The 22,586-nt window shown below is 38.0% G+C and overlaps 2 protein-coding genes across 12 annotated transcripts in view; one reads left to right on the top strand and one right to left on the bottom strand.

The window, feature by feature from the left end:
* The window catches only part of ZCCHC9 (zinc finger CCHC-type containing 9), a 54,535-nt gene that overhangs the window by 7,758 nt on the left and 24,191 nt on the right, over nt 1-22,586 (bottom strand). For 8 of the 11 annotated variants that reach the window (XR_003792550.1, XR_003792556.1, XR_003792553.1 and 5 more), the window contains 3 exons: nt 21,277-21,484; nt 2,006-2,135; nt 1,248-1,544 (listed from right to left, as the gene is read on the bottom strand). The gene's annotated coding sequence lies outside the window, so the exon portion shown is untranslated. Of the gene's footprint in view, nt 1-1,247; nt 1,545-2,005; nt 2,136-13,651; nt 14,519-21,136; nt 21,485-22,586 lie in introns of those variants that run through there. The other 3 variants (XR_003792552.1, XR_003792560.1, XR_003792559.1) reach the window with 3 other exon arrangements.
* Nucleotides 1-22,586, top strand: part of ACOT12 (acyl-CoA thioesterase 12) — a 49,623-nt gene that overhangs the window by 18,429 nt on the left and 8,608 nt on the right. Inside the window, exons 4-11 of the mRNA XM_029215856.1 lie at nt 2,806-2,907; nt 7,107-7,242; nt 11,741-11,897; nt 13,442-13,561; nt 14,424-14,574; nt 15,085-15,140; nt 15,426-15,489; nt 16,166-16,249. Of these exons, the coding sequence (XP_029071689.1) occupies nt 2,806-2,907; nt 7,107-7,242; nt 11,741-11,897; nt 13,442-13,561; nt 14,424-14,574; nt 15,085-15,140; nt 15,426-15,489; nt 16,166-16,249 (870 nt within the window). The remainder of the gene's footprint in view (nt 1-2,805; nt 2,908-7,106; nt 7,243-11,740; nt 11,898-13,441; nt 13,562-14,423; nt 14,575-15,084; nt 15,141-15,425; nt 15,490-16,165; nt 16,250-22,586) is intronic.

The raw sequence follows: 22,586 nt of genomic DNA, 5'->3' as shown, positions 1-22,586 counted from the left end.
TTGGCCTGGTGAGTGCTGGTCAGCACCGATCCTCTGTGTGGGAATCTCTCCGCTTTGCCCTCTGCACCCCTGTTGCTGAGCTCTCCTCTGTGGTTCCAAAGCTTCCCCCCCACCCCCCACCCCTGTCCCTGCCCGTGAAGGGGCTTCCTAGTGTGTGGAAATTTTTCCTCCTACAGCTCCCTCCCCAAAGTGCAGGTCATGTCCCTATTCTTTTGTCTGTTTTTCCTTTTTTCTTTTGCCCTTCGCAGGTACCTGAGGAGTTTCTTGCCTTTTGGGAAGTCTGAGGTCTTCTGCCAGCATTCAGTAGGTGTTCTTTAGGAGTTGTTCCACATGTAGATGTAATTTTGATGTATTTGTGGGGAGGAAGGTGATCTCCATGTCTTACTCCTCTGCCATCTTGAAGGCACCCCCCCCAAATTTTCCCTTTTTATAAGGACATCAGTCATATTGGATTAGGGGTCCATCCTACTCCAGAGGGATCTCATCTCAACTAATTACACCCTATTTTCAAATAAGGTCACATTCTGAGGAACCAGATTTGGTGAGGGACACAAATCAACCCATAAAAGAACTATTTTGGCAATAACCACACCTATGGTGATGGCTTTACCCTGATTTAGTCACTTTCTCCCAGTATGTTTATAAACAGAATAGAAAAAAACTTGAAGAAATCAGAAAGGTAATAAAAACTTGTGGATAAAATGAGCTCTGTCAGAGACAGTTTATGATGGTGCTTCTGGATCCTGATTTCTCAGCTATGGGGCTCTTGAGCTTTGCCTCACAGTAGCCTCTGGGTCTAGCCTTTCCCCTGAGAGACAGCACTCTCCTTTATATTCAGCCCATACACAGATGAAAGTTCCCTTTCTTTTCTCCTTTCTTCCTATTCCCTGATAGCAGCTAGAATTTCCAGAGGAAGTTTGACAAAAAGCTACAAAAAGAACCCGGTGAGTTTGAAAGCACAGATTTCTTATCTTAAGAAAAATAAATGCTAGCCCCATCTAGGGCTAATTTAGTCCCTCTACTAAGTTGTGGTCTTCTATGGCCTCTATGAATGTGTTGTGTATTCACTGAGGTCTGGCTGGAGGGAACACCAGATTGCTAGCGCTGTATGAGCTCTTGGAACTGTTTACCTTACAATAACTGTTTCTTCCTCAGAAGCTGTTCTTTTCTGGCTTTGTCGGATTTCACCCTACACATGCTCAGACTGGTATCAATCCAAACACTCAACAGGAACAATATGCACATACCTGGAATTCTTTCCTTTTGTAGCTCCCTCCTTTCTGGGATAATCTCAGCTGCCTTGATCTCCTTGATTTCTGGTTCTTCAATTCAGCAAGTTTCCATTTCCCCTCCTTGGTCATAGTCTGGGAATTATGTGCAGGCTGAGAACCCAGGAAATGCAAGTGCTCCCTTCATTTATCTCCCTTTCCTTGGAGATCACAGGTCTGTGTTGTCTGTTGTCCTATGTGTGAAAATAGTTGCCTCCTATACTTGGTCCAATTTTCCAGTTGTTTTCATAGGATGTAATTCCAATCTGACCCACTCTGTAATGACACAAAGTGAAATTCTCCCTGGCATATGTTTTCGAGACATTTGGCCATCGTACATAACTAAATTAACTGTTCTAATAGAAGACAATGTTTGGAACTTGTTTTAACTCTCCAGAATTGTTGCTTTGTTTTTACTATTAGTTGTCTATTCTATTTTTCATTTGCCTATTTTTCTGAAAGTAGAAAGCTATGTGGGGTTGAGAGTTGTTGGGAGTTGAAAATGGATGGTTTAAATTTGGTTAATCACCATCTAGTTAACTTATGTTTACCATGCAAATACTAATTTGGTTTCATAAGTGAATCACCAATTGATGATTATTTTTGTGCGTGATGTACTTGGCGAAGATGTAGAAATAGATATTATCATTGATAACAGTGCTGAACTAAGATGCCCGAGGTTGCCCACTATTTCAAGAAGGTAGTATTATTTCTCTGGGCTATGTTCCCGAGCTTACCTACACTTCTGCAGTGTGTGATCATGAGGACCAGAGCTTCAGAGTTCTTCACATGGGGAAATCCAGTCCACTGTGGTGTCACCATAAAATGTCTCAACTACTTTCTTGCTATTCCTGAAAAATAAAACTCCTGAAAGAGAAAACAAAGCTGCAAATAACATGACTGCAAATAACATTCTGTCCATGTCATCTTGGTTATAAAACTCAGACTAAAGATTAAAAAAAAAGTTATGGTGCATCTCTCTGATGGGCTATAAGGAATTCATTAATATCTTGTTTTCAAAAGCATATTTAGTAATAGTGGGATTAGAAAACACTTATCATATAAATGCCAAAAAATTTCGTTATAAAATTGTAAATACAGTATAATAATCTTTTGTGTGTGTGTGTATACACACATACAGACACAACTATATACATATAGATACATTTCATACATATGTATATATATAAAACTGGAAGAAATTTTATATAAAGGTTAGTAACTATTAATCTGAGTGATGGAATTACTGATAATATTTACTCTTGATTGTCAGATTCCATCTTTATCATTTATCTATTTTTATACTTACCAAATTTTTCATGGTAAATATATATTTTTCTATAATCAGAAAACACTATTTTTCCAATTTTATAGAAAATCATTGAGAGGACAGTATTGGGAAAAAGTAAGTTGAAATGCTGGTTTTATTCAAAAAACAAAACAATGCTGAAGTGCATAAATGAATTTTGAATGCTGCAGTCTCATCTGTTGTCTAGATGGCTGAAAAGTTTTGAATTTATTTTTCTTTCCTTTTTAGATCAGCATCAAGGTCACAGTACAGGACATGTTCACTGGCATTGAGAAACTTGTTAGTGTGGCTTTCTCTACGTTTGTAGCCAAACCAGTTGGAAAAGAAAAGGTAAATTTCTTTGTGAAGAGTATCTAGCATGTAATTCAGGGACACATCAACAGAAGTATAAGCATCAGAATTATTATGGAATAAGGGACATTTCTTTTTACCGTGAGATATACTTTCCCAAGATTTGTTACTCACCAATACTTATCGTAATTTTCACCAATATTTATGTGGTAATATCATAGTATTAACTGCCTTAGAGAAAATGAGAGATGTAGCCAGTTCGTGAAAGAGAAAAAAACGTGTTTTAAATGATCTGAAGGTCATGTCTGTTTCCCCACAATATTGCTTGCTGGTTTAGTTCTTTTCTTTTGTGGTTATATAACTCAAAATTGAGTTAAAATATTTTTTTAAAGCAAGTGCATTTTAGCTAGCAGTTGTGTCTTATGGTCCAATCACTTTTTCATACCTAAAGGAATAATGTCAAAGTTGCTGAGTTATTGAAGTTTAAACATAAGCTGCAGGGCATATATAGGGTAAAAACACCCTTAAAAGAAATATGTTGGCCTCATGTGGGTGCCCAGTGGGCTTGCCTTGCTTTGGCCCAGAGCAGCATGTCCCTTGTCTGCTGCGGACTTACTCATAATTTCTTGGCTTTTCTTTTTAGGGTCAGAGTGCCTAGGGGAGGATCTGCATTTAGTCTAAGCATTATTTTTTTAACATTTCATTTACTTAGTTAGTTTATACAGCAAGTTCTCATTAGTTGTCTATTTTATACATTATTAGTGTATATATGTCAATCCCAATCTCCCAATTCATCCCACTGCCACCCCCCCACCCACTCTTTCCCCCGTTGGTGTCCATAAGTTTGTTCTCTACATCTGTGTCTCTATTTCTGCCTTGCAAACCGTTTCATCTGTACAATTTTTCTTGATTCCACATATATGCGTTAATATACGATATTTGTTTTTCTCATTCTGACTTACTTCACTCCATATGACAGTCTCTAGGTCCATCCATGTCTCTACAAATGACCCAATTTCATTCCTTTTTATGGCTGAATAATATTCCATTGTATATATGTACCACATCTTCTTTATCCATTCGTCTGTTGATGGGCATTTAGGTTGCTTCCATGACCTGGCTATTGTAAATAGTGCTGTAATGAACATTGGGGTGCATGTGTCTTTTTGAATTATGGTTTTCTCTGAGTATATGCCCAGTAGTGGGATTGCTGGGTCATATGGTAATTCTATTTTTAGTTTTTTAAGCTCCATACTGTTCTCCATAGTGGCTGTATCAGTTTACATTCCCACCAACAGTGCAAGAGGGTTCCCTTTCCTCCATGCCCTCTCCAGCATTTGTTGTTTGTAGATTTTCTGATGATGCCCATTCTAACTGGTGTGAGGTGATACCTCATTGTAGTTTTGATTTGCAGTTCCTCTAAGAATTAGTAATGTTGAGCAGCTTTACATGTGCTTCCTGGCCATCTGTATGTCTTCTTTGGAGAAAAGTCTATTTAGGTGTTCTGCCCACTTTGGGATTGGGCTGTTTGTTTTTTTAATATTGAGCTGCATGAGCTATTTATATATTTTGGAGATTTATCCTTTGTCTGTTGATACGTTTGCAAATATTTTCTCCCATTCTGAGTGTTGTCTTTTTGTCTTGTTTGTAGTTTCCTTTGCTGTGCAAAAGTGTTTAAGTTTCATTAGGTCCCATTTGTTTATTTTTGTTTTTATTTCCATTACTCTAGGTGAGTCAAAAAAGATGTTGCTGTGATTTATGGCAAAGAGTGTTCTTCCTATGTTTTCCTCTAAGAATTTTATAGTGTCTGGTCTTACATTTAGGTCTTTAATCCATTTTGAGTTTATTTTTGTGTATGGTGTTAGGGAGTGTTCTAATTTCACTGTTTTACATGCAGCTGTTCAGTTTTCCAATCACCACTTATTGAAGAGACTGTTTTTTCTCCACTGTATATCCTTGCTGCCTTTGTCATAGATTAGTTGACAACAGGTGCATGGGTTTATCTCTGGGATTTCTATCCTGTTCCATTGAACTATATTTCTGTTTTTGTGCCAGTACCATATTGTCTTGATTACTGTGGCTTTGTAGTATAGTCTGAAGTCAGGGAGTCTGATTCATCCAGCTCTGTGTTTTTCCCTCAAGATTGCTTTGGCTATCCAGGATCTTTTGTGTCTCCATAGAAATTTTAAGATTTTTTGTTCTAGTTCTGTAATAAATGCCATTGGTAATTTGATATGGATTGCATTGAATCTCTGGATTGCTTTGGGTAGTATAGTCATTTTCACAATATTGACTCTTCCAATCCAAGAACATGGTATATCTCTCCATCTGTCTGTGAAATCTTTGATTTCTTTCATCAGTGCCTTCTAGTTTTCTGCATACAGGTCTTTTACCTCCTTACGTAGGTTTATTCCTAAGTATTTTATTCTTTTTGTTGCAATGGTGAATAGGATTGTTTCCTTAATTTCTCTTTCTGAACTTTCATTGTTAGTGTATAGGAATGCAAGAGATTTCTGTGCGTTAATTTTGTATCCTGAAACTTTACCAAATTCATTGATTAATTCTAGTTGCTTTCTGGTGTCATCTTTAGGATTATCTATGTATAGTATCATGTGATCTGCAAACAGTAACAGTTTTACTTCTTCTTTTCCAATTTGTATTCCTTTCCTGTTTTTCCTCTCTGATTGCCGTGGCTAGGACTTCCAAAACTGTGTTGAATAGTGGTGAGAGTGTACATACTTGTATTGTTCCTGGTCTTAGATGAAATGCTTTCAGTTTTTCACCATTGAGAGTGATGTTTGCTGTGGATTTGTCATATATGGGCTTTATTATGTTGAGGTAGGTTCCCTCTATGCCCACTTTGTGGAGAGTTTTTATAATAAAATGGGTGTTGACTTTTGTCAAAAGCTTTTGCTGCATCTATTGAGATTATCATATGGTTTTTATCCTTCAATTTGTTAATATGGTGTATCACATTGAATGGTTTGTGTATATTGGAGAATCCTTACATTCCTAGGATAAACCCCACTTAATCATTGTGTATGATCTGTTTAATGTGTTGTTGGATTCTGTTTCCTAGCATTTTGTTGCGGATTTCTGCATCTACATTCATCAGTGATATTGGTCTGTAATTTTTTTTTTTTGGTAGTATCTTTGTCTTGTTTTGGTATCAGGGTGATGGTGGCCTCATAGAAAGAGTGTGGGAGTGTTCCTTCCTCTGCAATTTTTTGGAAGAGTTTGAGAAGGATGGGTGTTAGCTCTTCTCTAAATGTTTGATAGAATTCACCTGTGTGAAGCCATCTGGTCCTGGACTTTTGTTTGTTGGAAGATTTTTAATCACAGTTTCAATTTCATTACTTGTGATCAGTCTGTTCATATATTCTATTTCTTCCTGGTTCAGTCTTGGAAGGTTATAACTTTATAAGAATTTGTCCATTTCTTCCAGGTTATCCATTTCATTGGCATACAGTTGCTGGTGGTAGTCTCTTAGGATGCTTTGTATTTCTGCGGTGTCCATTGTAACTTCTCCTTTTTCATTTCTAATTTTATTGATTTGAGTCCTCTCCCTCTTTTTCTTGATGAGTCTGGGTAAAGGTTTATCAATTTTGTTTATCTGCTCAAAGAACCAGCTTTTAGTTTTATTGATCTTTGCTACTGTTTTCTTTGTTTCTATTTCATTCTGTTGCATCACATTTCCAGGTTTCTGGAGGTCAGTTAGAGTTTTATTCTGACTTACTGATTTTTTCAGTTTGCTTATTAGACAATGTTTTCACCACGTGTTGAAATTTCCAAATTGGGAATATCTCTTGGTACATGATAGCTTTCTCTAGAACATCTTTATTCTCTCCCTTTGATAGATTAATTTTGCAAAACGTAGAAAGCATTTCTTGATAAGAATTTAGTGGAGTCAAAGTCCCTCCCCTCACTCATTAATCTGAAGAATTTTTAATTTTGTAGTTCTGTTGAAATTTTTTTAAATCAGGGAAAATTAATATTTGGAAAACTTTTTAAGGCACATATTATATGAACAAATAATTAAGTCTATGTTGTTTTTTTTAGTTTAAAAATATTTTAAGAAAAAAATTAAGTCAAAATAAAATGCATATATAAACACCCATAAATGCTCTATTTACTTTGAGTTAGAAAACAATGTAGCATATCATTTGTTTTTGCAAAATTCATGATGTGCTTTTATAATTTAACAGGGCAATGAAAGATAACTGTTTTTCTTTCTCTAGATTCATTTAAAACCAGTCACACTTCTAACTGAACAAGATCATGTGGAACATAATCTGGCTTCTGAGAGAAGGAAAGTTCGATTACAACATGAAGATACTTTTAAAAACTTGATGAAGGAAAGTGGCAAGTTTGATGGTCAGTAAATCTACTTACAGGAACTTTAATTATATGACTGTGGCCTAGCATGTGATCTATCCTGGAGAATGTTCCATGTACACTTGAGAAGAATGTGTATTCTGCAGTTTATTGATCCTTTCCAGTAATGAGAAAGAAAACCAGAGCTAGAATAACCTCAATTCAGGTCAGAGTTCCTGACCAGAAAATGCGGGATAAATGTAAAATTGTCCAAGCAGAATGACACAATACTTAATGAACATCCAAAGTACAAGAATTGAAATTGACCTCCAGATGAGTATGCCCCTATTTGGAAGCCTGTAGAAAGGGTGACATTTGTTTATTGTACTTAACATGGGTACACAGCCAGAGCTGTGAGCCTAGACTTATCTCTAAACCTGGAAGAGCCCTATTTCCCCATTGATTGGCAATTACCTCAAATAGGCATACTTCTGTACCAAGGTCCCCTGTACTCAATATATTTCTGCGTAGATGTCATAGCTGATGCTTATACACATATGACCTGCCCTAGTTATCTCCTCTATGTGTCCTAGTGTAGGCCATGTATGTCTTCATAGGAATCAAGTAGCTTTTTCTTTAATTATCCCTCAGAAAAGGAGTTGCCTTATATTTGAGTCTTTACAATGTCTCTCACAGTATAAGGTCCTCTCAATTTTTTATTTTATCCTGGTAACACAATATTCAAACAAGTATGCACCTTTCTTTTTTTCATTTAACAATATAGTTTACAGATAATTTATATTAATTTATTTTGAAACAAAAAAGTACCATTTGAGTAAGAGAAATTAACCTTAAAAAATCTCAATCAATACTGGTTTTGGATGTTTATAGAAAATTATCTAACAAAATCAGTACTTAAAAAAGAAGTTGGAAGGGATTTAAGACTTCATATGCTTTTTAAGGATCACTTTAGGAAACAATCCAATTCTGATTACAGCACTACGGTGGACTTGGAGTCTGAAAAAAACTAAAATTTCTGGATGAAATATTTACAAACATTTTTGCAAACACATCTCAGCAGGCAAAAAAATAAGAGAAAGCCTTGAAGTCCACAAATGATTAGAAACACAAATTCAGCAGTGTAAGGAGATACAAGAGTTGGCATTTACTCAGGAGGAACCTGTATGTGCCAGACCTAGAGCTGTGTTTTAATGGACCTGCCAGGGCTCAGGAGACACAGCCAGGTGGAAGGTTGGATCAAGGAACCATACCTGGAGCTGCAACACCCCCAAAATGATACCCTCAGTGGGTCAACTGGAAAAATCCCACCCCTCAGAGAGCTCTGATAGGGATGCTTTCCACTTAGCCCTAGGTGGAATGGAAAAAAACGGTTTCTCTTTGAGGATTCAATCACAACTACATTCTCAAGCAGATTTGGTGTCAGAATTCACATAATCTGTTTGGCCCAAAACAGACCAAGTGATACTTAGTGTGAAGTGGTACTGTGCTATGTACCCACGGGTGATCTGCAGCCACAAATACAAATCCTCTGTGAAGAAATGACTTTAAGCCCAGCCCTTAAGAACTGTCACAGATAAAGATCCAAGGAATGTGAGCTCCTAGTCAAAAATTATAAAAGACAAAAATAAGTCACCTAAATCCAAAAAAGCACCAGACCATAGAATGAGGTCCACAAAGACTACAGATATTGAATTTACCATATAAAGAATGTGCAGTAAGAACATTAATATATTTTAAGAAAAGAGTATCAAAAGTATTATATAGGAACAAGAAAATGACCTAGACTACTTGACAAAGAAGCAAAAGGAATTTCTATAAAAAGAATATATAATAATTAAAATTTGAAACTCAGTGAATGGGACTTCCCTGGTGGTGCAGTGCTTAAGAATCTGCCTGCCAGTGCAGGGGACATGGGCTTGATCCCTGGTCTGGGAAGTTCCTACATGCCATGGAGCAACTAAGTCTGTGTGCCACAACTACTGAGCCTGCGTTCTAGAGCCTGTGAGCCACAACTACTGAGTCCACACGCCACAACTACTGAAGCCCATGTGCCTAGAGCCCATGTTCCCCAACAAGAGAAGCCACCACAATGAGAAGCCCGTGCACCACAACAAAGAGTAGCCCCGGCTCGCCACAACTAGAGAAAGCCCACGTGCAGCAATGAAGACCCAATGCAAACAAAAAAAATAAATAAAAATTAAAAAAAAAACTCAATGGATGAATTAAACAGCATCTAAGATAGTAAACTGGAAAAGTAAATCTGAAGAAGTTACCTAGAATGCAGATGGATAGACAAAGAAATGGGAAATATATGAGAGATTAGGAGATATAGAGAATGGAGTAAGAAGTCTAACAAGCATCTAATCAAAGTTCCAGGAAGAGAGGAGAAAAAGAAAGGGGGAGAAGTAACATTTGAAGCAAACAACACTGACATTTCATTAAAGGGTAACATGAAAGTTTCATATACATATGAAAAGATGTTGGACCTCATTATTAATCAGAGAAATGCAAATTATAACCTCCATGAGACACTATTTCACACCTATGAAATTGGAAAAATTGAGGAGTCCACAATACTATTTAAGTGAAAATGGGGAGCAGTAGGAACTGTAATAAACAACAGACAGAAGTATAAATCAGTACAATCATTTTGTTACCTAAAAATATTCTGTTGTTAGTAAGGACTGTGAACGTGGAATAAATCAGCAAAGTTAAGTTTATTCATCCATTTATTCATTCAATAAATATTGACTGAGCACCCACATTCTGGAATTTTATCAGAATTTTTAAAAATCAGTCCTTGCCCAAAGGAGCTTAGGATATAGGGGGTCAGATAATCAAAGGTCACACAAATAAACATAAAATTATAACCGTGAAAGAAAGGTACAAGTGGGAGCTCATAATAGTGGGGTTGCTGTGGTCAGAGAAGGCTTTCCTGAGGAAGTAGTGACTGAGATGGGCCAAGAGAGAATAGGAGCTAAGTGGAAGAAAGTGTGGGTGGCCAGTGGAACTGCCGCCGACAGAGGGAGCACCATGTACAAATGCCCTGATGTTGAGGGCAACATTTAGTTACAGGAACTGAAAAAGGGCTATTGTGGTTGGAACAAAGGGAGAGAGAGCTTGAGAGGGGGAGGGGTGCTAGGAGCAAATCAGACTAGCTGGGGCTCGAGAGGTAGGCATAGGCCAGACAGGAAAGTAAGGGCTTGGGGCCATAGGAATGATTTAGGTTCTTCTAATAGGCCAAGGGGAAGTCACTGCATGTTTTTAAGCAGGGTACTGAAATGATCAGTGGAATGAAGGGGAAAAAACATAAAAGAAAAATACCATCAATTAATGAAAAATATAATAATTAGATCAGGAAATGGAGTTAATTCTCTGTAACCACTCTTCTCTGCTCACTTATATGTGACTGTGATAAGAAAGGCTCCATTCCCAGTTACCAAAAACAGCCGGGCATGTCTGTGCTCTCACACTGAAGCTCAGCTGTGCCTCTGACGGTACAACCAGGATGGTGCCCTACTCTGTAATTCTTTCTCCCACCTCCTCAACAATAGTACGTGAGATATAAGCCTAGCTGGTAATTCCCTTGATGATGCAGGCAATATAACTGAATACATTTTACTGCTTTGCCGCCAAAGTAAATGATTTCTCCATTGTTGAGAGTCAAAAACCAATTTGTCAGTAAATGAAGCAGATATGATTCAAAAGAAGCAGAATGACACTAAGAAGTACAATGTATTGTGTCTTTTCTGTTTGTGACTGCATTCACTACAAAACAGTAACTACGGGAGGCCATATTCCCATTCTGAAGTTTATCAAACAGCAAACTATTCCAGATTTTCAGTGTCTGTGGCCCTTTAAAGCTCAAATCCCTTTCTTTTTAATAACTTTATTAACATACCATAAATGGCCCATACTTAAAGTGTACAACTTGATAGGTCTTGAGACATGTATACCCCCATGAAACCATCACCACAATCAAGATAATAATATATCCATTAATCCCCAAATTTCTTTCTGCCCTGACCTGCTCTGATCTGCCCCTCTTCCACCTGAAGCAACTCAAACTTAAACTTAAACATTCTTTTAATCAAAATTCTGGTTGAGGGTTTCCCTGGTGGTGCAGTGGTTGAGTCCGCCTGCCGATGCAGGGGACACGGGTTCGTGCCCCAGTCCGGGAAGATCCCACGTGCCGCGGAGCGGCTGGGCCTGTGAGCCATGGCCGCTGAGCCTGTGCGTCCGGAGCCTGTGCTCCGCAACGGGAGAGGCCACAACAGTGAGAGGCCCGCGTACCTCAAAAAAAAAAAAAAAATTCTGGTTGACTTGTAAAACAGGGTTGGAATACAATCTCTAAAATGCCCTTTCTGATCTGTGGTCTTATCCAATTCACTGTAAATAAAGTCTATTCATTTCTTCAGGAGTTTTAAGTCTTTGGTAATAATTTATGTTTTCTAAAAAATCCCATGAGTTGAAGGAAAGGCTGTAGCCTCAGGTTCTGCATTTAACTCCACCATCTTTGTTCACATTCACCTTTCAGATCCCACTTGTGATGAAGAAGAAGGAACGGTTTCCACGAGGGGCACCTCTGTGCAGAGCATTGAACTTGTCCTCCCACCCCATGCAAACCATCATGGAAATACATTTGGTGGCCAGATCATGGCTTGGATGGAGACAGTGGCTACTATTTCTGCAAGGTTCTTGGTTTGGACCTTTGGCTTGTGATCTTGAGACCAGTGGGGAGAGGATAGAAGGGTCTGAGGCTCAGCTATTGGGCAGTCAAGGAAACAAGTAGAGAATAATGTTGCCTTTTATCAAAATGAGAAAATGATAAGTCATCTTCCTGTTTACCTTAGAATTATTCTGTCCTTTTTTGAAGGTGAATGTTTAAATTCTTGGTTCAAACATAAAAATGAAATACTTGATTCTGAATTATGACTGTTGATCTTATGACACTGCAACTCCTTGTCACATTACTTATGACAAAGTAGATGCAGGATAGAAACAGAAGATAGCCTTTACACTTAAAAACGGTCAAGATACAAACTTTTATAAAGGCGGTTTACAATTAGGTCTGATCTCTGAAGGTGCTGGTTAGAATCACCATGGCCAAAGGATTAACTGAAAAATAAGATGAGAAAGAGGAAAGAACTTAGAAAAGTACTTTTAAATGCTCCTCAGTTTCAAAAAGGGTTCCTTTATTCTTAATGAAGCCATGTAGGTAATTGAGCAGCTTTAAAGAACACTGTGTTCTCTGAAAATGCATTTGAACAGGATCTGCCCTTCCGACAATTTTTGTAACCACTGAAAACTGTTAAGGTTTTATTTCCCCCAAATTAGAGGAATTTTATTAGTAATATGCCTACAGTTACGACTATAATTAGAAACCTGTGGTTATCCTTCCTATAAATTGTGCACAAATATAAGAGCTTGTTTTTAAAATGACATTGTCACTCTTAATGACAATAAAGCACTTGAACCTGTTCTATTGTAAAGGCTTACAATATAATTAACTATGGCAGAGTCTGTTCACTTATTGTTGGCACAATTCTTTAGAGTAATTGGATGACTACAGTGGGAATCTAAAATGTAGAAAATTATGGAAGTAACTTTCTGAGATTAAATTTTCTTTATAGATTTTCAAAACTCCGCACACTACAAAAATTGTAAAATGTATTCTTTGCAGCCTTTCAGGCTTTGTGCAGCAATCCAAGTAATTTTTCTTTAGGGGAAAAAAATTAGTCTTTGACATGCGGGTGAACTCAAGTAACAGTGAAGCCAAGGAATGCATGTGAATGGCACCAGCTGACAGTTCTCTTCACTGTGCCCCACTCCAACCTGGGAGTCACAGTTTTCTGTGATTGTAGTCATGAGCTGTCAGGAGGAAAAAAAATCCCTTAAATTAGAACAAACGACAGCCGTTTGTTTTTTGGAGATACTTCCATAGGGCACAAAACAAGAGCAGGACTGTCACCACAAGAGCAGGAGCAGCAGCATCTTGGTAAAGACCTCACGGCCTGGGGACGTGCGGCATTTCCTAAAATATTTGCAGGTAATGTACAGGACCACTCTCAACACACACAATCCAGTTATTCATTTCCCTCTTGAGCTAAAAGAGATATTCATTTAGAAAGCACCCTGAACACTGGCCTATTGCATCCACTAAGCAAAGCAACAGTTCCTGAAAATATTCTGGAGAATGACCACTTTCTTCTCTCTCTCCTTCCCTTCGTTTCATCAGCCGCCTGTGTCGAGCGCATCCCCTTCTGAAGTCCGTGGACATGTTTAAGTTCCGGGGACCATCTACAGTTGGAGATCGTCTTGTCTTCAATGCCATTGTCAACAATACATTTCAGACCTGGTAAAGCATGTCTGGTGCTCTTAGGCTGCTATAAATGAATTCAAACTTGCACATAAGCAATATTTTTTGTTTTATTTCAATCTGGAGGTAAGTATAGTGACTAGTTTAAAAAAATCAAGTTCCTTCTAATTTTTTTTAAACTTCACTTAATCTTCAAAATCCATAGACACACATTTTAACTCTCTGTTCCACTTCAGGCCTCCTAACACTGTTAGGATAAGTTGGTTTTTGTCTCATAATAAGTGTGACTGTATGTCCTATTTGATCCAGGATGGTCTTGGTTTTTGCACCTGTCATAATTATTAATTCTTCCTTTCACTCTCAAAAGAGTCCCAGTGACTGTGTGGTCAACCACTTCATAATGGACCCATCATTTATCACCATGAAGTCCAAACCACTTCCCAGTTATTTTTATTATTCTTGATACACAAAGAAAAGATTTAATTTAGTATTTTTTTCTTTTTAAATGTAAAAAAGAACATCTGTGTTTCCTATCCAGTTTCAGTGTTTGATGCTTTTAAATTATAGAACTATTGTTTTTAGGAGAGAAAACTTGACTTTGGCACAATTTAACCACCCCTCCCCCATTACCAAAATATGTTCATGAAGGTATATAAAGTTCCACTGGCCTTTTTACCACTTGAAAGTGGGAAAGTAAAGCAGAAATGCTCCCAGGAGCTTGTACATCAGATCAATCGACCTGATGAAATGGATGTTAACAGTTGCATAGATTAGCAGATGACAATGAAACAACCCAGGGTCCTCATTCTCTTCCTTCCCTGGAGGAGGTGGTGGGGCAGCGGGCAGAGTAGGCCTGGCATGCTCAGGTTCTCTGCCCATTGCCCTTGTCACCCGTCTGCAGTGTCGAAGTGGGAGTGCGCGTGGAGGCCTTTGACTGCCAGGAGTGGTCTGGGGGCCGGGGCCGTCATATCAACAGTGCGTTTCTCATTTATAATGCTGTCGATGATAAGGAAGAACTGATCACATTTCCCAGAATCAAACCGATGTCAAAGGTCAGTTATTAGCATGTATGGTTCAGTAATCAGACCACTTATTCTGGGGAAGCTGTGGGTACAGAGCTCCACACAGAATCTTTCCCTGAACTGGCAACAACCTCCATGTCTACTCCCCTTTGGTTTTCTTTCTTTTCTGCATCACAAAGTAAAATGGTCTTTTTCTTCTTTTTCCAAATCACTCTAGTCATTTCTTTAAATGGTGAAGTCCCTGAAGACTTCACATCTACTCAGCCACATGCTGCTGTTGGAAGCATATCATCTTCTGTGTCTCATTTCTGACTCTCTTCTCCCACCTTACACCCAGTTCTCTATGCTGCTCTACACTCATCGGAATTAAGTCTTTTGGAATAAGCTGCCTTACTGCCAACTCTGACCTGAAGATAGATAGTTCACGTAGAGACCCCTTGTCCCAATTAGCCTTTTCAACTGACTTAGGAGAGAGAAACTTAAGGATTGTAGCACTAAAATATTAGAAATTTATTGATTTTACTTTGTTTTTTATTTAAGGATGATTTTAGACGGTATCGTGGAGCTCTTGCACGCAAGAGAATTCGCCTAGGCAGGTAAGGGACTCAGGTGTAAGGATTTTATGGAATCTTCTCTCATCTGACAAATTACATAGCAAAGAGCCCTCTCTGTGTCTCTATTCCCACATAACGTAAAAAGAGAAGGTCTGATGCTTTTTGACTGTGGAGACTACTGTGATGGAAATTGTTCTTTCTGATTGTTCCACCAGTAAAGGCAGCTTTTTAAAACTGCTGATTTCAGTTCAAGAAACTGTCATAGTTATTGCTGTGTGCTAAATACAGGGAAGAAAACTGTTATTTAATATTTTAATTTTTTTCCAGAAAATACATTATTTCCCACAAAGGAGAGGTTCCACTTTGCATACACTGGGATACTGGCAACCAGGTGACAGTTTTATGATCTGAAGCTCTTCATGTAAAAATCAGTTCATTACAAAAATGGAAATCCCCTCATTTAACTGACTCATGTTGTGCCTACACAGGTTAGATGAAAAGGTGAATTATAGCAACCAGTCATCTCAAAATGAAACAAAACCAAGCTATCAGTAACTAGTTATCAGCCAGCTGCTTCACTGCCTTGTTTGAATTATATGTATAGTTCCTGAATACAGACTCTGGATGCTCTGCCATCAAATGCATTCAAGCAACATAGGACATTGAGATCTGGTGTTTCATCATAGCTTGTGTTGAATGACATGCCCACTGGCTTGCATTTTTATAACACAATAGAGAAGTATTAGTCATTTTAATGTTTTTGACCATAAAATGTAAAGGGAAATCCAAGTTTACTTATTACCCGTTGATTACAAGTCATACTGAAGGGTGTTCTTGTCTTTGCTTAAGATGCTAATTAAAATGATTCTAATCTGCTAAGCATATATGACTCACATTACCTGTTTGAATTCGGCATGAAGAGTTTGAGACAGAAATTATGTTCCTATAACTTAGTTCTAACCTCAACATCATCACTTTGGCTCTAACAGTGCCCACTTTCTAAGCAGAAAATATTTGATCACATATCTGCACTGAACTCACAGCATTTCAAATTATTTGTGTTTTAGGTATCCTTGAGTAATGGCAATGTGGAGGCTCTCAAAAGCCTGGCAGCCAAAAGTGGTTGGGAGGTTACCAGTGCTGTGGAAAAGGTAGGAGGCATCCAGGTATATACACACAACCCACTGCCCATCACAAATGAAAGTTGTCATGGTAGTAGTTGTTCTGCTACTTCTAATGCTGCTTTTAAGAAGGAAAAAATGGAGATCAAGACGGCAGAGTACAAGGACACTGAGCTCACCTCCCACTACGAACACATCAAAAATACATCTACATGTGGAGCAATTCACACTGAAAACAAACTGGAGAGTGGCAGAAAGACTCTTATACAACAAACAAGGCTGTAGAGAAAGATCCACATGGAGTCAGGTAGGAGGGGAAGAGAAGCAATCAGGTCAGGACCCGCAGCCCTAGGAGAGGACACCTCAGCCCTGGGGTCTGATACCGGGAAAGGAGTCCCCTTAGCTTGTTTAAAAACCAGTGGGACTAACAGGAGGGCTATAAGAAACCTAGACTCTGCTCTTAAAGAGCATACACATGCTTCCTTACTCCTGGGAACCAGGCAAAGGAAGCAGATTGAAACTTCCCAGGGCTCTGGCTGGTTTCCTGCAACCACCCCAGTGCACACCCTGGCCCATGCCAAGCATCCACTCCAGCCCCTCTAGCTCCACTGCAGCTCCCCACTAGGGTGAAGGTTGCCACTGCTGAGGAGGTTGCACAGCTGGTGGAAACGGAGCCAGCTCAGACCAGGCACTGCATCTAAACAGGGCAAGGGTGGCCATTACTGGTGCTCGTGAAGGTGGTGGATCACGAGCAGTCTGGAGCTCTGACTGGTGTGCCAAGACTGCCTAGCACATATCCCAGCCTACACCGGGTACCCACTCTGGGCCTTCTTGCTCCAGCACTCCTCCCCTCTGTGGTGATGGTGCCACTGCTGGAATAGGGGAGAGCACACACTTAGATGGAACAGAACTAGCTTGGACCCAACCCTCAGGGCTTCTGCGCCAGCACCTTGGGACCCCTCACTGCCCCCAGTAGGGCAGTAATGGCCACTAAGCATAGGAGAAGCCCTAGCTCACAGCTAGCTCTGGCTTTAGCCCCTCCATATCCAGCCCCCCCACTCCCACCAAGGTGATAGCTGCCAGCACACCCTGGGGGAAGATGTGACTCATGCTCACGTCAGATCCAGCTCTCCCACCAAAGCCACAGGGCAGATATGGACTGCATATGGACGTTCCCACACAAGGTTACCCTTCAAGACCAGGATAAGTAGCTGTTTCACCTAATTTCATAGAGACAGAGAAAGTTAAGCAAAATGAGAAAACAGAGGAATTTGTTTTAAATGAAAGAACAAAAAACCCTGATAAAACAACTAATGAAACAGAGATAAATAATTTACCAGATAAAGAGCTCAAAGCATTAGTAATAAGAAATACTAACTGAACTAGGGAAAAGAATAGATGAACACAGTGAGAATTTTAACAAGGAACTAGAAAATATTAAAAAAAGAACAAGTCAGGGATAAATTAGGAGTCAGAAATTAACATATACACGCTACTATATATAAAAGAGATTATCAACAAGGACCTACTGTATAGCACAGGGAACTCTACTCAGTATTCTGAAATAACCTATATGGGAAAAGAATCTGAAAAAGAATGGACATATGTATATATATAACTGAATCACTTTACTGTATACCTGAAACTAACACAACATTGTTAATCAACTATACTCCAATTAAAAAAAAAAAAAAAAGAACCAGTCAGAGCTGAAAAATACAATAATGGAAATGAAAAACACACTAGAAGGATTTAAAAGCAGACTAGGTAATAAAGAACACATAAGTAACATGGAAGATAGAATAATGGAAATCACCCAATCAGAACAGCAAAAAGAAAAATAAATTAAAAAAAAATAAAACTAGTTTGTTTAAGGGACCTCTGGGACAACATCAAGCATACTAACATTCATATTATAGGGGTCCCAGAAGGAGAAGAGAGAAAGTGGTCAAAAATGTATTTGGAAAAGTTATGATTGAAAACTTCCTGAACCTGAAAAAGGAAACAGATATTCAAGTACAGGAAGCACAGAGAGACCCACATCAAGACATATCATAATTAAAATGGCAAAAGTTAAAGAAAAAGAGAGAATTCTAAAGACAGCAAGAGAAAAAACAGAGACACATACGAGGACAAGACACCCAGTCCCCAATAGGCTAGCAGCTGATTTTTCTGCAGAAACTTTACAAGAAAGAAGGGAGTGGCATAATATATTTAAAGTGTTGAAAGGGAAAAACCTACAACCTAGGATACTCTACCCAGCAAGATTATCATCTAGAGTTGAAGGAATGCTAAAGAACTTCTCAGACAAGCAAAAAATAAAGGAGTTCATCAGTACTAAACCAACCCTAAAATAAATGTTAAAGTCTTCCCTAAGTGGAAAAGAAAAGGCTACAACAAGAAGTAAGAAGTCATAGGAAAGGAAAAACTCCAGTAGTAAAGGCTGTGGATCAACCATTTAAATAAGCTAGTATAAATATTAAAAGACAAAAACTATAAATAAAATAAAATATAACTACAATAAACAGTTAAGGGATCAAAATCATAAAATGTGAGGGAGGAGAGAAAAAAATGTAGATCTTTTAGAATGTGTTTGAACTTAAAGGACTGTCAGTTTGAAACAAGCATATAGTTACATGACAACATATATGAACACCATGGTAACCCCAAATCAGAAACTTAAATAGATGCAAAAAAACAAAAAGAAAGGAACTCAAGCATACTACTAAAGAAAATAATCAAACCACAAGGGAAGAAACAAACAAACAAAAAGAAATAAACAAGAAGAACTACCAAAAACACTGGAAAACAAGTAATAAGATGGCAATAATATCAATAATTACTTTAAACGTCAATGGGCTAAATGCTCTAATCAAAAGACACAGGGTGGTTGACTGGATAAAAAACAAGACCCTTCTATATGCTGCCTACAAGAGACTGACTTCAGAGCTAAACACACACACAGACCAAAAATGAGGGAATGGAAAAAGATTTTATACAAACAGAAACAGCAAGAAGGCAGGGGTAGCAATAATCATATTAGACAAAATAGACTTTAAAACAAAGTCTATAACAAAAGACAAGGAAGGGCATTATATAACGATAAAGGAGAGGAAGACAAGATAGTGAAGTAGAAGGACTTGAGCTCACCTCCTCTCATGAAAACACCAAAATAACAACTGCTGAACAACCATCGACAAAAAAGACTGGAACCTACCAAAAAAGATATTCTACATCCAAAGACAAAGTAGCCACAATGAGACGGTAGTAGGGGTGCATTTGCAATACAATCAAATTCCATGCTCAGCAGGTAGGCGACCCACAAACTGGAAAATAATTATATCGCAGAGGTTCTGCCACAGGAGTGAGAGTTCTGAGCCCCATGTCAGGCTCCCCAGTCTGGGGGTCTGGCATCGGGAGGAGAAGCCCCCAGAGCATTTAGCTTTGAAGCTAAAAGCTTTTGCACAGCAAGGGAAACCATCAACACCTGCTGAATGGAAGAAAATATTTGCAAATGACCAATAAGGGGCCATATAAACAGCTCATACATATAAACAGCTCATACAACTCAATATCAAAAAAAATAAACAACCTGATTAAAAAATGGGCAGAAGACCTGAATAGATATTTTTCCAAAGACATACAGATGGCTAACAGGCACATGAAAAGATGCTCAACAGTCCTAATCATCAGAGAAATACAAATTAAAACCACAGTGAGGTATCACCTTACACCTGTCAGAATGGCTATCAACAAAAAGACCACAAATAACAAATATTGGTGAAGAAATGGAGAAAAGGGGACGCTAGTACACTGTTTGTGGGAATGTAGACTGGTACAGCCACTTGGAAAACAGTATGGAGGTACCTCAAAAAACTAAAAACAGAACCATATGATCCAGCAATTCTACTACTGGGTATATATCTAATGTATAAATATAGATATGTACATCTAAATAGATTCATATATAGTCACATATATATTCATATATATAGGAGTATAAGCTATAAAAATATTAAATCACTATGTTATACACCTGAAACTAATATAATATTGTAAATAAACTGTATTTCGATTTTTTAAAAGGTAAAAAAATCTTTGAGGGAAATTTTTTTAAGAGTCAAGTATCTTTCCAGCCCTGTCTCTACTCCTCCACACTGGCTGATCTAGGGTCCTTCAAATCGCCCTACACATTCCTACCTCTGAGCTTAGTTCTCATGTTCCACCTCTCTCTCCTTCTCCTATCTACCCCAGTCCTACCTGGTCTTCATGACCCAGGACAAATGCTTTTCCATAAAGCCAATCACCCCTGACTGAAGGAACTTATCCCTCTAGGAATTCCTTTAACAATTACTTCTTTATGATTAACTTGTCAATTAATTATGCATTATCTCATGACATTTCTCCCACAGCTATGTTGAGTTAGTATTTGTCTTTCATAGTAATTTAACTTTTTACATATGGTCTTTTTCCCTAATTATAAACATCTTAAGAAAGAAGCCTTGTCTTGACATCTTTCTTCTCAGCACCTTTTACAATGTTTTGCATGTCATCAAATTTAAATTAATGTATATCATTTGGATTTTAATTTTATCTAATTTCAAAGGTATATCAGGAGACCCTTTGAGGCTGATGTCTACACTAAACAGATTATAAGCTCTTTAAGGACCATTTTGTTCATGACTATAGTCCCAGAACACAGCACTGCCTGGCATTCAGGAAATGCTCAATAATGCTGACATTTTGTCTATGCTCACATTTCAGTGTGTACTGTTTTTCATCATCAATGAAACAGTAGCCTCTAAAATATGATTACCATATGTTCTGGTTTTCCTGGGACAGTCCTGGTTTTCCCATCATAATTATTAACAGTGCCTAAGTGTTCCACTTTGGATAATAAGTTATATGGTCACTTACCCTGAAATCAAAGCAAATTCAGTTACTTCACTTATTGTTTTCAGCTCTGACTTTGACCTCCTCTGCGTGTTTTGGCTTTGGTTGTTTGCTTTTATTATGTCTTGGTGCTCAGTTCTGAATCCTTTCAGGGTCTTCCTTACCTTCTTTGGATCCAGTTAGGTTTCCATCTGTGTGTTTGGTTCAGTGATGCAGAAATACAGGTTTAACATAACTAAGTTACTTGCTTCTCTTTATCCCTCATAAAAGCTGCTTCAAGACTGTTTTCTTTTACTAATATGAAATCTGTTTCTTGCATCATTGCTGGCATCCGAGCATTCATGAGCAGCATAGCAAAGGACAAACTCATGTCTGGAATGAAGGACGAGAACATATTTAGTGAAGTCATTAAAATTTCAATTCTTAAAGAGTTTGGTGCCAGAAACCAATCTAAACAAATAAACGTATATTTGCTAGTGTCTAAGGAGAGCCATCAATAATTAATTCTTAAGTTTTGTACAGATACTTATTAGAGAACACTGTATAATTAAACATTCTTATGTTATCTCTGTTGAATTTGAAGCCCTCCTTTTTTTTTAGATTGTATTTATAATAAAAATCTAATTTTTTCTTTCTGAGTCATCCCCCTTTTCTCTCCCACTTTTTAAAGCTTTTATGTGGTTTTTTTAACCACCTTCACCATTATATGCTTTTAATTTAAAAATACAGCTCACATTTTTTTCTGTCACCTTTTAGCTGAATAAATTCTTACAACAAAACAGTCTGTTAAGAATTATACTTATTTTGGGTTATAAAAATCTATACTCATTTTGATATAAATTTTGATAGATGGCAAAATTCTAAAATTTCTAGTATTTGTAACGAAATTGGGCAGTACTTACTGTTTTAACCCATATTTCATTTTCAATGTATAGTGTTGGAATTAATAATACCAGTAATACAAGGAGCAAAAGATGAACCCCCATCTTAAAGGAGCTTATAGTCTATTTTGAAAGCATCACATATATACATATCATAGCTGAAGGATAATTTTAAGGTAGTTTATAAACAAGTGAGAGATTGTAGTATTTAAACCGCAAAGGTCAGCTCTTAGGCAATTCAAAGTCAAGGAAGACAGTTGTTTAGAGACAACTTTGGAGAGGAGTTGATTCTTTCCTCCTTGAAGGTAGTGTAAGGGTAAATTGCTGGAGGGGTAAAGGGTGCTTTCTAAGCAGTGAGTAGCTTTGAGCCAAACCCTCCTGGTTGGAATTGGCATGGGTAAAAGATTGGCCTGACAGGAGTAGCTTTTTATTTAGGGAGTAGCTGAGAGTGTACTGGAAGCCAGAATGGCAAGGATCATGTGAAAACCTTCACACAGGACAAAATCCACAGGAAACAGACCAAAGAAGAGCTATTCTCATTGAAGCTGGGGCTGGTCCCAGAGCTCCACCTGATCATGTCTCCTCCCCTTAGC

The sequence above is a fragment of the Monodon monoceros genome, unplaced genomic scaffold, assembly GCF_005190385.1.
Source record: "Monodon monoceros isolate NGI ecotype Baffin Bay Population unplaced genomic scaffold, NGI_Narwhal_1 Super_Scaffold_12, whole genome shotgun sequence".
Lineage (NCBI taxonomy): Eukaryota > Metazoa > Chordata > Mammalia > Artiodactyla > Monodontidae > Monodon > Monodon monoceros.
The sequence above is the reverse complement of the archived record's forward strand: the minus strand, read 5'-3'. Positions and strand labels throughout refer to the sequence as shown.